Here is a 12,015-nt window from a genome sequence, read left to right on the forward strand (position 1 = left end):
CCCCATCCAGCTTGCAGGAGGCCCGCTGAGCATACTACCCGTCCTATGATTCCCTGTAATGTCCGCATTCCTGCCTCAACCTCCACTTTTTCTATTTCTTGAATCCCCAAGAGCCCAGCCCACCTGGAAGAGTGGCTGAGAGAATTAAGTAAAATAATGGATGAAGTTGAGGACTCAGACCCGGGGCTCTAACTCCCCTGGAGGCACCATGGAGCAGCCCTTGGCTGCTTTCTACCCCAATACCCCAGCTTGCTATTTCTGCGTCCAACTTAGGGACACTCATCTTTTGTCCTGCTGGTGTCCTTCCACCCCCAGTCCCAACAGCTGTCCCTTGAGAGTCCCTTGCCCTCCTTGCTCAGGCTCTGTGCAGTGCCTGGCAGCCCCTGGCTCCTAAGAGGGCCTCGGTAGGATCTGAGGGCTGACCGAGCGCAGGAGAGGTGACATTCTCCACCCACCAGGAAACCCTGGTCCATCTCGGCTCTTCCTTCCCCTCACACTCTGTGCTCAGGCACAGAGCCCTAGCGTCACGCTTCCTGCATATTTCTGCGCTCGGTCCTCTCCACCTCAGCCAGGTTTCTGTCGCCCCAGTGACTTCTCCCCACTCGGTGCAACTGCCTTTTGCACTCCACCTCCCACTCAGCCCCCGGGGGACCCAGGGCACTGTCACTGTTCGGGGCTGCCCGTCGTTTGGTTTTCAGATTACCAAACCTCTTTTGGGTCCTCAGGTAGGCTTGCGCCCACCTCCCCAGCCTCACTGTTTTCCACTCCTGGCTTTGCCTTTGTGGCTTTGGTGACAGAGGATTGTGATCCTGAAGTGGCTTTGTCCCCGCTGTCCTTTCTGCCTGGAAGGCTGCACTCACGCCGCCTCTCCTGTCCCCTCACTAGCTCCAACTCATCTCTTAAGACTCGCTCAGCCATCTCCTCCTCTGAGGATTTACAAGGCTTCTCCGGTCTGGTTGGGGACCCTCCACGGGGGGTCCCAGAGTCTCTTGTGCCTTTATCAGAGCACCCACCCGACTGTGTTGACCTTGTTCACCTGTCTGTGTGCTCACGAGCTGGTAACGGACAGCCTGGCCCATGAGTGTCAGGAAAGCTTTGCGAACAAACGTCTGGAAGCAGCAGACCTGGGTTTAAAGCCTGCTCTGTTTTTGTTTTTGCTTTGTTGTTGTTTTTTAGCTGTGTGACTTTGGGCAAGTTGTCTAGTCTCTGTAAACTTTAGTTTCTTCAACTACATGATAGAAATAATAATAATCCCTGCATCACAGGATTACTGGGAAAATGAAAGGCAGAGCGTGTAACAGCCCTAAGCGCCATGCCCCGCTTGTAGGGAGGGCTCCCTGGATGTTAGCAGCTAACACAACTAAGAAAAATATTTCTAAGACCGCCGGGGCAGAAGGTCTCCAAAAATCAGAGCTAACTCTGCTGTTCCGAGAAGAATGAAGAAATCTCTTAGAAAACCGCAACAACAAATCTTCTTCAATGTTCCTGCAAGAAAGTGGGGGAGATGTGCTGAAAAAGCCAGGCATCCTGCACGAACCATGACTGAGATTTTGAAGTGAAAATCAAGAAGTTTAAAGGAAAACATGGATCTCCTTTGGGGGCGGATGAGGTTGAGAGACTGGAGGGACAGATGGCAAAAGGTAAAGGTCAGAAGTGGGGCGCTAGGTGGCTGTGGCGCGGGGTGGACTCAGAGCCACGAGTGAGCGAGCTCCTAGGGAGCAGATGCCACCCCTCCGGGGCGGTCAGGTGCTCCTGGACTTGTCCGGACGACTCTAGGAATTCGAGTCCTCACGAGATCCTAGAACAACGGCTCCCAGGGCGCCTGGGTCCCTGTAGAAGGCAGCAAGTAGACATTTTCAGACGCCCTAATGTGTGTGTTGCGACCGGGGGCGTGGTGGCTGCCCAGAGTGAGTGCTACGGGGGTTGGAGCGATTCCCAAGGAGCGGGGGCAGGGCTCGGGTGTCCCCACCCTCATCCCCCGGTCGCCTCTGGAGGAAGCCAAGGCATTAGCGCGCTGGCCCGAGGGCCAAGAGCCAGGCGCTCTAGGCACGCCTCTGCCTCCCGGGTTCGACCTCAGTCTCCTCCTCCGCGCAGTGGGTTTGCTGCCCCGCGGTTGGAAGAACTGCTCTTGTAGGCCCGCCCGAGCCGGCCCCTCGCCAGAACCTCCCCCAGGGTTCGGGCCCAGCCGAGGCTCGCGCCCTCCCGCCGCCCCCGGGCCCCCGACGAGGAGGAAGGAACCGCCAGGCGGCCGCGGGCGGGGGGCCGGGCCCGGGACGCGCACGGAGCTGGGCGCCGTGGGGCTCGGCGGCGGAGTTTCCCCCGCGGGGGCGGCGCGAAGAGGGGGTCCGAGAGCCCCGGGCGCGGCCGGCGCGCCAGGAGGTCGGGCGGCGAGCGTGACCTCACGGGGAGGGGCCAGCGCGGCGGCCCGGGCGCAGAGCCGAGCGCCGAGAGCGCAGCGCCGGAGCCGAGCGGCCGGGAGCGCACGCCGCGGCCCCGATGGAGCGGTACAAAGGTGAGGGCGCGGGTCCCGGCGCGGCGCGCACGCACGGCACCCTCCGGCCGCACCGCGCCGCCTGGGAGGGCTGGGGCCGGCGGGGGGCGGCAGCGCTGGCGCTCCGCGGCCCGCGGGGACTCAGGTGAGCAGAACCGGCGGCGCCCGCCCAGCCTGGACCTGGGCCGAAGACCCGGGCGACGGCGGCGCCGCGGGCCCGACGACGGGGCTCCTAGGTGGCGGCCGCGGCCCGGGCTCTCGGACCCTCCCGGGCGCGGAGGGCGGGGGTCGGCGTGGCGAGGCTTCCCACCTGTCAGAGGAGAGAGGGTGCGCTTGGCGACCCACCTCTCAAGCGCCGGCCGCCCCGAAAAGATGCGGGAGCCAAGGAGGCCCTGAGTGAGTTCGGAACCGCGGTGCGCTGCTTGGGGGCAAAGGAGCAAGTCGTTGGGTCGTCTGGCCCCGGCGCCCGCCGGAGTGCAGGGCTGCCCGCGGACCCCGGGAAAGAGCCTGAGCATGGGGGGGCGTGGGGGCTGGTCGCGCAGCTCCGCTCCCGCTGGGTTGGGCTGCTCCAGTCCTCCGGCCGCTCCGGTAACCGTCTCTCTCCGAGCCCTTCGCTTTTCCATCCCCAGACAGGGGTCGGGCGAAGTGAAGGGCTGGGGGGCCGAACGGGATGCCCGGCAGGTGGAGCGCGCGGAGGCTCAGCTCCGTGCGCTGCTGGGCAAGTTTTAGATTTGGCCGAGGGCGGGGATCTTGGCCAAACCCTGGTGGGCGGACGAGCCCGTGTCGTGCCCGCAGCCCGGCTCGCGCCGGTGCTCGGAACCCCGGTGCCGGAGTCTAGAAGCCAAGGATTAAAGATCTTTTGGAAAGAGAGTTTAAAGAGCTGCCCCTTAAGCGGGGCGCTGCGGACGCCCCCTACCCCCATCTCATTTGGGAAAGTCTCTTGCGCTCCCTTGCCCTGGACTCGTCCCTGCCAAACCTGCGAGAGGAAATACTGTTTCTATATTTATTTTCCCCTGGGAGAGGGTAATAAAGGAGAATGCTCAGATTCCCAAGGAATCTCATTCCCACTGGTTTCTCGTTTCTAAGACTGACATAAAGGAACCTTCTGGGACTGGCTTGAGTTCCCTAAACTAATCGTGTCTGTTGATTTTTCCCACTGCTTTTTCTCATCTGGGTCACCTGGTTGCAGGTGAGGGTGAAAGATTTACATTTTAGGCAGCACTTCATGCAGAAGGAGAGGGTCTTTGCCAACGGCCCGGGAAGCCGACTGGGGGGGACAGTGTTAAATTACTTGGCAATCTTTGGTTTCTTTCTGTGAACCCTCCCTGGAGCGCCTCTCTCATTTCTAACCGGGTGGGTTTTTTTTCGTCCCAGATTCTGCTGAGATCATGTCAGTTTTGTGCTGGGATGACTGAATGCTCCCTTATGTGGTCTCAGGACACTTGAGGAAGCCACAGCCCCTCGCTTTGTAAAATGGCAGTTTGCTGCTCCCTCTCCCACTCTGCCTGCCCCTCGCCCTTTGGGAGGGACTCTCGCAGGGAATTCAGGACTTAAGCTGGAAGCGGGTGGCCTCTGAGGTCCCTCTTAACTCAGGGTGTGCCTTTTCTGAATTGGGAAGTGAGGGAGTGCTGGCTCGGGTTTGAAGGTCCAGGGTACAAGCTGCTTTCTCAAATCCGCATATTAATCCAAGTTAGGGCAAATTACAACATTGGGGGTCTTCTTTCTAAATGCCCATTATTATCAGAAGCTTTTTGTATTAATAGCTTTTGACTTGGCCCTTGACCTGAGAAAGTCTTTTTAGTTATCTTTTTGTTTTGGGAGTTTAAAATCCTCCCACCCTGGAGTATTAAGGGATTTTTGCCAACTGAAGGAAACTTAGTTTCCATTTCAGTGTGTTTATGTTTTTGGTAACACATGTATCTGCCTCATCATTTTGCAGTAAATCAGAGAGTGATAAGTGGATACAGTTGAGAATTATCTGGATTGCAGAAGCTAATCGAACTCATCTTTTCCTGTTTGGAGAGGGAGTGAATGCTAATGTTTACTAACTATACCTTTCAGCTGAGGAATTTAGGGATCCCCCACCCCCACCCCAGGAACTTAGAAGTCCCCATTCTTTTGAGAAACCGATGACTTGTGTTTTGAACTCTCATTGAATTGAAAAGTTGGTCTGTGCAAAATGAAGCAGGTGGGCCCAGTCTGAGATTAACCAGGGCAGCTCTAACTGGCATCCGTAGTCTTCTCTTGCTCATCAGAGGTTGAAGGTGTCTTTGTTTTTAAGGTAAGATTAAATAATTATGGAATGACTAGGTATCTTTTTAACAACAAAGTAAAACGGAGAAGCAAGATTTACCTGGGCTTTTAGAACATATAAAAATTACGAAGAAGAATTCTCATTTGTGACACTTTTAAATTTTGTTACTGCTTTTTCTCATCTGGGCGCTGTGTTTCTAAATTCCCAATTTTGAGCTCTCCCAAATAGGTAGAATGCCTCATTGTTGTGTCCAGATTCTCAAAAAAAAAAAAAAAAATTTTTTTTTTTTAATTTGTAAGTCTTATAAAGCAGTTGATATAGGAGAAATTGTTTTCCATGTTCCCTAGCCTGTGATACATATTGTGTATCCTCCAATACGAGCCTGTCATTTTTAGGCTCAGCTGATTTTCCATTGTTTTGTAGGATGTAAAGAGAGGTCTGGAGCTAAAGGGTGGTTGGAATAGCACCCTCTGTCTAACGTAGAAACATTTCCAACTTTTCCCCCATCCCATCGAAGTCATTCTGTTAGATAGCCAGGATGCTCTCAAGCAAAAGCTAGGGGTAGGGGTGGGGAGAGACTATGTAGGGGTGTCTTCCCAGAGAGATGGAGCTTTTATAAGAGTTCTCACAAAAAGTGATGGCGGAGCTGCTGTTTCTTGTATGTGAATCTCTTTCGTGTTGTGTAAGCGGTGCCAGCATCTACAGGGGCCCTTGAAAAGGTTCCCATCCTTGGATCTTTACATATTTATGACTCTCATAAGAGCACCCTTGGATCACGGTGCCCATTGGCTGAACTCACACCATGTGGTCAAGGATTCTGGTTCCTACTGCTCTTCCAGCTGGTGAGCGTGTCCAGGGCCAAATGGGACTGACCTACTATCTGTGGATTGCACTTGGACCGTCCCCCCGCGGAAGCGTCCTGAATTTGCATCACACTTGGATCTGAGCAGTCATGGTTGAGCTATGCGCTTTAAGTTGGATCACAGTAATTGGTTGAAGGTGTCATCCTTCTCTTTCTGTTTTTGTTTGCTTGCTTCTGAGTCCGATCACTCCATTCCCGGGAGAGGGCACTTTGTTCTAAGGTACTGCAAGACAGAGATGAGCTGGGAAGAGTCAAGCCAGTAAAAATTCTTGAAAGCCTAAACTGGGAGTGCTGCGATCTGTGGTCAGGGAAGGTTTGAAAAAGAAACACCAACTAAGAGAGATGGGCGGATTGATGATATTCATTTCAGAGGAATCATCTGGATCTTGTGTTTTCCATGCTTAGGAGCTCAGGTTTTTCCCTATTGAAACTGTCCCTCAGGCAGTGGTTCTTAACCTTCGCCACATATGGGAACCATCAGGGGACTTGAAAACAAACAGGGGTACGTAGGCCCCACGCCAGACCTTCTGACTCCGTTGGCTTAGGGACGGGCTTAGGTATTCAGGTGTTCTGATGTGCAGCCAAAATTGAGAACCCCTGAGAAAAGATACGCAGTTACATACCCACCTTCTTCCCCTGGAAAATTAAAAGCAAGCGGGGAGTAAGACTGCTACCCCCTCCACACTCCCGTGATGTGCTTTAACCACATCTGTGGTACCTGCAGAAATCGAACGTGATTCTCCTGAAGCTGTCCTAGGCTTTAAAGGCTGTGGGAACACTGCTTCAAAACCATCTCAAAAGGGATGCTGCCCAATCCCAAGCTCAGGGTTTGCTCGTGGTTGGACTTGACCTTGAGCCTTTTTGACTTTGAAGCTCTTAGTGTGGGAGTCCTTGATGCGTTGGCAGTGGAATGGTCTGAAACCGAAATACGGAGGGGTCCCCTTTGGTGCTGAAGGGCCAGGCTGGGTGGTGGCGGGAATTCTGCTGTGGGCCCTTCCCCTCTTCTGAAGGGGTAGGAGCTCTGGGAACTGGGCTGGAGCCAAGTACAATTAAAGGGCCAGGAGGGGCCAACCAGCTTCAAAGCGTAGGAAGCTGTGCCAGTTTTCTTGCAAATCCCTTTAATGATGGGAAATGTTTCTCCAAAGACTTCTGTCATTCAGCGATGGGAGACTTTCCCCAAGCTGAGGGAGGATGGCACGTCTGCCCAGGCCCCGGCCGAAGCAGGAAGCAGAGCAGTCATGGCGTGAGGACGAAAGCGGTGGCTTGGGAATGCGGAGACCTGTGCCTTCGGTTTCCTTGGACAAGTCGCCGAGCTCTCCAGGCCTCAGTTTCCCCATGTAGAAAACAGCCTCCAGTGTTGGTCTATCCTGACTTTCCAAGCACTCTTCAACGCTCGTTGCTCTGTGGTCACTGAGGAATCTTTGGAGGAGGATGTCTTGAGGAGAGGGAAATGAGGGAGGGAATGTGGATAGCCCAACGAAGGTCAGCTTAGGGTTGTGATTCTTATAAATAAAATCAATTTCCTGGCAAGAGCCGAGAGTCACGGACAGTGGGAGAGAGACTGCCATTGGCCATGTGAGGAATTTGTTCCTCAAGGACTTGTGTGTGAACGCATCTCCAAAGATTGTTAGGGAAGGCCAGAGCCACCCTCCGAAACACAGGATTATTCACTCCCGTTTGACAGACGGGTCAACTGAGGTCTAAAGAGATGAAGCAACAACTCAAAGTCACACAGGATGCAGTATCCCTGAGAACTGAGTTTCTAAAGGGTAGAATTCCTGTTCTACTTAACAGCAAGGGTTTATTTAGAAAGAAGTACTCAAAGCAATTTCAGACCACTTCCTTTTCCGTGTCCCTTTAGCCAGGAAGGGACTAGCTGCTCAGTGAAACGCTCCTCAATCTTCAGGGCCTAGTCCACGTGCCTCCTCTTCCGTGAAGCCTCCCCTGATTCCCTCTGTGTTCCTGCACTACTTGAGGTATAACCTCGTCCACGCCTGGTATATCATAGGTGAATTAATGTCACCTTGTCTTAGATGTCTGTTTCCTCTGTCACATTGAATGCCTTCAAGACTGAAATCTTGTCTTTCTCCTCCCGGCGCCCCTCCCCCTCAGCCCCTGGTACACTGCCAGCACCTAGGTCCCCGGGGCATAACTGGGGCATGAGGGAATGAATGATTCCGGGCATCGGCGGCGCATATCGTCTGATGCTCTGGCTCTCAAGAGCAGACCTGGTTCCCAAAGGGAAATGGAGCAAAATCTCAAAGCCACATCCCATGAGTGGAGACAGAAGCCCACGGCGGTGGCCCTTGGCTTTCCCGACTTGAGCCTTATTTCTGTCTGTTCCAGCACAGGGGTGTTGCTGTCTGCTGGTACAGAGAAGGATCCTGCAGGTTTCTGCTTGTGAGTATGAGCCTGCCTGTGCTCTCTGCAGCAGCTCACCTGGCCTCCAGGGCTCCCGAGGGTGCAGACCTGGCTCTGCCCCTGCTCTGGACCCATGGCTGAGGGATCTTGTGGAGCTGGGCGCTGGCCTGGGCGCTCTGGGGCTCGGGGTTCTAATCTGGCCTTTGCCACTAACTCGCTGTGCGACCTTGGGCAAGTCACTTAATCTCTCTGGGCCTTGTTTCCTCATCTGTACAAGTGAGGATAATGATTACTAACCTGCCTCACAGGCCGCTTGGTGGAATAAATGGTAAGAGCTACTGGCAGATACTTTGAGAAGGGGCAGTGTTAAATGGGTCCAGGGGAACAGCTAGCCTGAGGCCTCTAGGACATGGTTGTGACCCCAGCATTTCCCGCCTTCTTGTGTGTGTGTTGAGGGGGGATCCTCTGTTAATGTGGGCACGAGCTGTGCCCATCACATGCTTTTCCAAGCTGTCGGGAGCTCTGAGTTGGGGAAGCTCAGCCAGTTCCCAGGTAAACTAGCCTCTCCGAGAGAGAACATCTGTGTATTTCTCTCAAGTCAGCTGGAAAGGAGGTGGGCACGGAATTGCTCATTCTCAAGCCTCATATCATGGCCTTGCCTGACTTTTCTCTGATGTCTCGGTAAGTTTATCTAGGAGAAACCCTTAAATTCTAACAAGAACTTCAAGCTGTTTATACTCATTTTCTATTTCTTGGCTCTCCCCTTCTCCCTAGTTAGTCTCCAAATGAAAAACCCCACTGGGGGAGGAAGGGCGAGGAGAATGTATAGAATGTATAGAAAAGTAGGAGCCAGCATTGGACTGGAGTGAAAGCAGAATGAGCCCAGAGCATCTTCATGTCCCATGTCTCTGTGCAGTCCCATACCGGGGAGGCCTGGGGTGGGAGCCGACACCAACGGGAGCCCTGCTCTGCTGTTTTCTCAACACACCCCTGAGTGCTTTTCTCACTTTTTTGAGCCCCTCCCGGGGACTTCAAAGACAGCTGCAGGCCTCTTGGAGTGTGAGCTCTGTGCAGGGGCTCAGCTGCAGCAGATTGCATACTGGCCTTCTGCTTGCGATGAAACCGAGGGAGGACAGTCAGCTGTTAGCTCAGAGCGAGCAGCCTGCTGCTCACAGAGGCATCTGAGCGGGGCAGATGTGCAGCCCTGCCCTCGGATGTGGCTGTCCCAAGGAGAGTGACCAACTATCCCCGTTTGTCTGGGACTTTCCTGATTTTGCCCCTGAAAGCCCCAAGTCCCAGGAAATCCTGTAGTTCTGTGGATGGAGAGGGGAGGTCACCCTGTTCCCAGGCCTCTGCTTTATTTAAAAGGCCCGAAATCAAGAATTTGGTTCCTCCATAGCAAAGATGAGCTAGAGCCAATCATTTCATGTCCTTGGCAAGAAAGTAAGAGTCCCAAGCTTAAAAACCAACAGTTTGTACCTAAGATACATCCCCCATGTGCTAAGTGAAAGAAGCCAGCCTCAGAAATCTTCCACACTGCATGATTCCGTTTATGCGACTTTCTGGAAAAGGCAAAACTAGAGGGAAAGCAAACCAGGCCATTGTTGCCAGGGCTGAGGGAAGGGGTTGACCACAAAGGGGTACGTGGCAAGTTTGGGGAATGATAGAAATCTTTACGGCTCAGATCTTGATAGTGGTAGTGGTTCCATAGTTCCAGGTTTTTTGTGAAAACTCAGAAGTGTATAGTGTGCAGGGCATTTTTCTTCCCCTGTGTGTAAATTATACCTCCAGCAAGCTGACTTTAAAACAAACCCTTGTGGGGCGACTGGGTGGCTCAGTTGGTTAAGTGTCTGACTCCTGATTTCAGCTCAGGTCGTGATCTGAGTCCCACGGCAGGTCCCTCACTCAGCGGGGAGTCTGCTTGTCCCTCTCCCTCTGTTCCTCTCCCCACCCCCCAACACTGGTTGTGCACACATTCTCTCTCTCTCAAATAAACAAAATTTTAAAAATAAATAAAACCCTAGCAGTTTGGGGTGCTGTGGCGATTGAGTGTCCCATTGGCCATCACAGGTTGTAAGCAGAATCTGAGGTCTCTGTGTTTTCCTGTCTTCAGCGATCTAGAGGTATAGCAGAAGGGAGTGAAGAATTTGGGTAGAAAACAAAAAGATGGACTGCTTGACAGCATCCTAAGTGCAAGAGACTTTTTCCATTAGGCCCAAACAGTGTGAGGGTGGAAGCTCACCCTCTATTTAGAGAGAAGGAAAAACCATTCTCCTAAACCCAGACAGCAGATGAGCCCAGGAGGGTCATGGAATAGTGAAGCATTAGCTCTGGGCTCCCACCCTGGGAACTCCGCTGCTGCACACATGGATCTAATGTATTGAATCTGGCCGCCTTCCTGCAAGTCTTTTTTTTTTTCCCCCCTCACCAATAAAGTTGTTGAATTGGAATTGAGTACCCAAATCTGCACCGTAATTCCTTCCTGGCTGACTTTTTGTTTTTGGAAGTCCTGCTTGTCTCTGCTGGCTAGGAATGATTTTGAGGCAGGGAGAACCCATGATTTAGCAAAATAGTGCACCTAGTTCCATATGATGTAAGGGATCGGTCCTCTTGGTTCCAGACAGGGGAAGTCTCCTAGGCACCAGGGCAGGAGATGGGATGTGGGATTCTATGAGAAGAGGAGCACTCTGGTGGTCCTGATGGAATCTGAAGATCTTGGTGGTTTCTGTTGTTTGTTTGCTTAATCAAAACCCGTGTTGAATTGGCTTGTTCCTCAGGCGAGTTGCGTCTGGATCTATAACCTGGGGAGCTGATCCTGTGTCTTCCCATCGTTCTTAAATACAGCGTGTTGAAAGGCTGTAGAACTTCCATCCATGAGAAAAATCTGGGCCTAGATCACGTTCAACCATGAATTACATAGAGTTTCCCGCACGCAACTCTTCTTACTCACGAATCTATCTAAGCCAGTAGTCACGCACAGAGCCACTAGTCGCTCACAAAGGCAGGTCTGTTCACCTGTTCTTAGGGTATTCAGGAAGAATTGCTGGGGCAGTCCTTAGTTCTCATCGTCTCGACTTTGTCGGGGGCTGCTGCAGGGGGAGGGAAAGAGGTAGGAAATATGTTTTGTATGTATTCAAAGTGAAACATCCCTGAGGCAGGGTCAGGCCTAGCTTATCGTGGGTCCACCTAGGAAAGGCGAGGTTTGGGGCAGCCCAATGGTCCACTGCTAGTTCGAGTTCCAGAATGGACAGGCTGCAGAAGCGAAGCTGGGAATGCCTGGGTGGGGAAATTCCAGGTACTTCCTTACCTGGACCGCAGTTGCTGCCACCATCACCCCGGGGCTACCCCGGCCCGCTGGCATCCTTGTGGGTTGTGGGGATGATCTTAGCCTCCCTGTTAGACCAGCAAGTGGGAACCCTGCCATTTCCTTCCATCCTCCACCCCCTTTTTTTCTCCCCCAGTTTTTACACAACAGGATTTATTCATGTTGACTGTATTCAAGTCCCCAGATGGGGGGAGAGAAAGAGATTGTGTTGAATGAGCTTATTGTTTGGAGGTTTCACTGACTCTTTTATTTAATACCCACAGTCCTGGAACATATTGAGCTGATTTACTAAAATTCAAATACGGGTCCTTTTGGAAGGAACTCTGCTAGGGTGCTTGGTACCCCTGATGTCGGGGCTGGGACCTATTGGGTGGTGTGTTTGCTTGGGACAGCGCCTCTTCATCGTTGTGGCCTTGGGTCCACAAGGGGTGGATATTCTTGGTTACAATCCCAGGCTCCTTATGAGCTTGAGATGGTCACCACCCCACCGCCCTTTGCATTGTCTGGCCTTTTGCGGCCTCCCCTCTAGACAAGTGGAAGGAAATAAAGGCTGGGGACGTGGCAGATCTTGGGCTGAAGTGGCGAGTGTCAGACGACCTCACACACTTGCTGCTCGAATGCCCAGTGCAGTGCGGCTGGTCCATGATGGTCATGGTCGAGTTGGATTGTGTGCCTTTTAGTGCGTTTTAGACATGGGGTCCCTGCAGTCGATATCGCTGGAA

General features: G+C 53.0%; 1 protein-coding gene across 4 annotated transcripts in view; it reads left to right on the forward strand.

Annotated features, from left to right (window-relative positions):
- Window positions 1–2,049: 2,049 nt before the first annotated feature.
- AFAP1L2 (actin filament associated protein 1 like 2) overlaps window positions 2,050–12,015 on the forward strand; it is a 94,326-nt gene continuing 84,360 nt past the window's right edge. For 2 of the 4 annotated variants that reach the window (XM_036075691.2, XM_078077087.1), the window contains exons 1-2: window positions 2,050–2,512; window positions 7,954–8,007. In XM_036075691.2, coding sequence (XP_035931584.2) covers window positions 2,497–2,512; window positions 7,954–8,007 — 70 coding nt within the window. In that variant the 5' untranslated portion in view covers window positions 2,050–2,496. The remainder of the gene's footprint in view (window positions 2,513–7,953; window positions 8,008–12,015) is intronic. The other 2 variants (XM_036075693.2, XM_036075694.2) reach the window with 2 other exon arrangements.

Source organism: Halichoerus grypus, chromosome 7 (assembly GCF_964656455.1).
Source record: "Halichoerus grypus chromosome 7, mHalGry1.hap1.1, whole genome shotgun sequence".
Lineage (NCBI taxonomy): Eukaryota > Metazoa > Chordata > Mammalia > Carnivora > Phocidae > Halichoerus > Halichoerus grypus.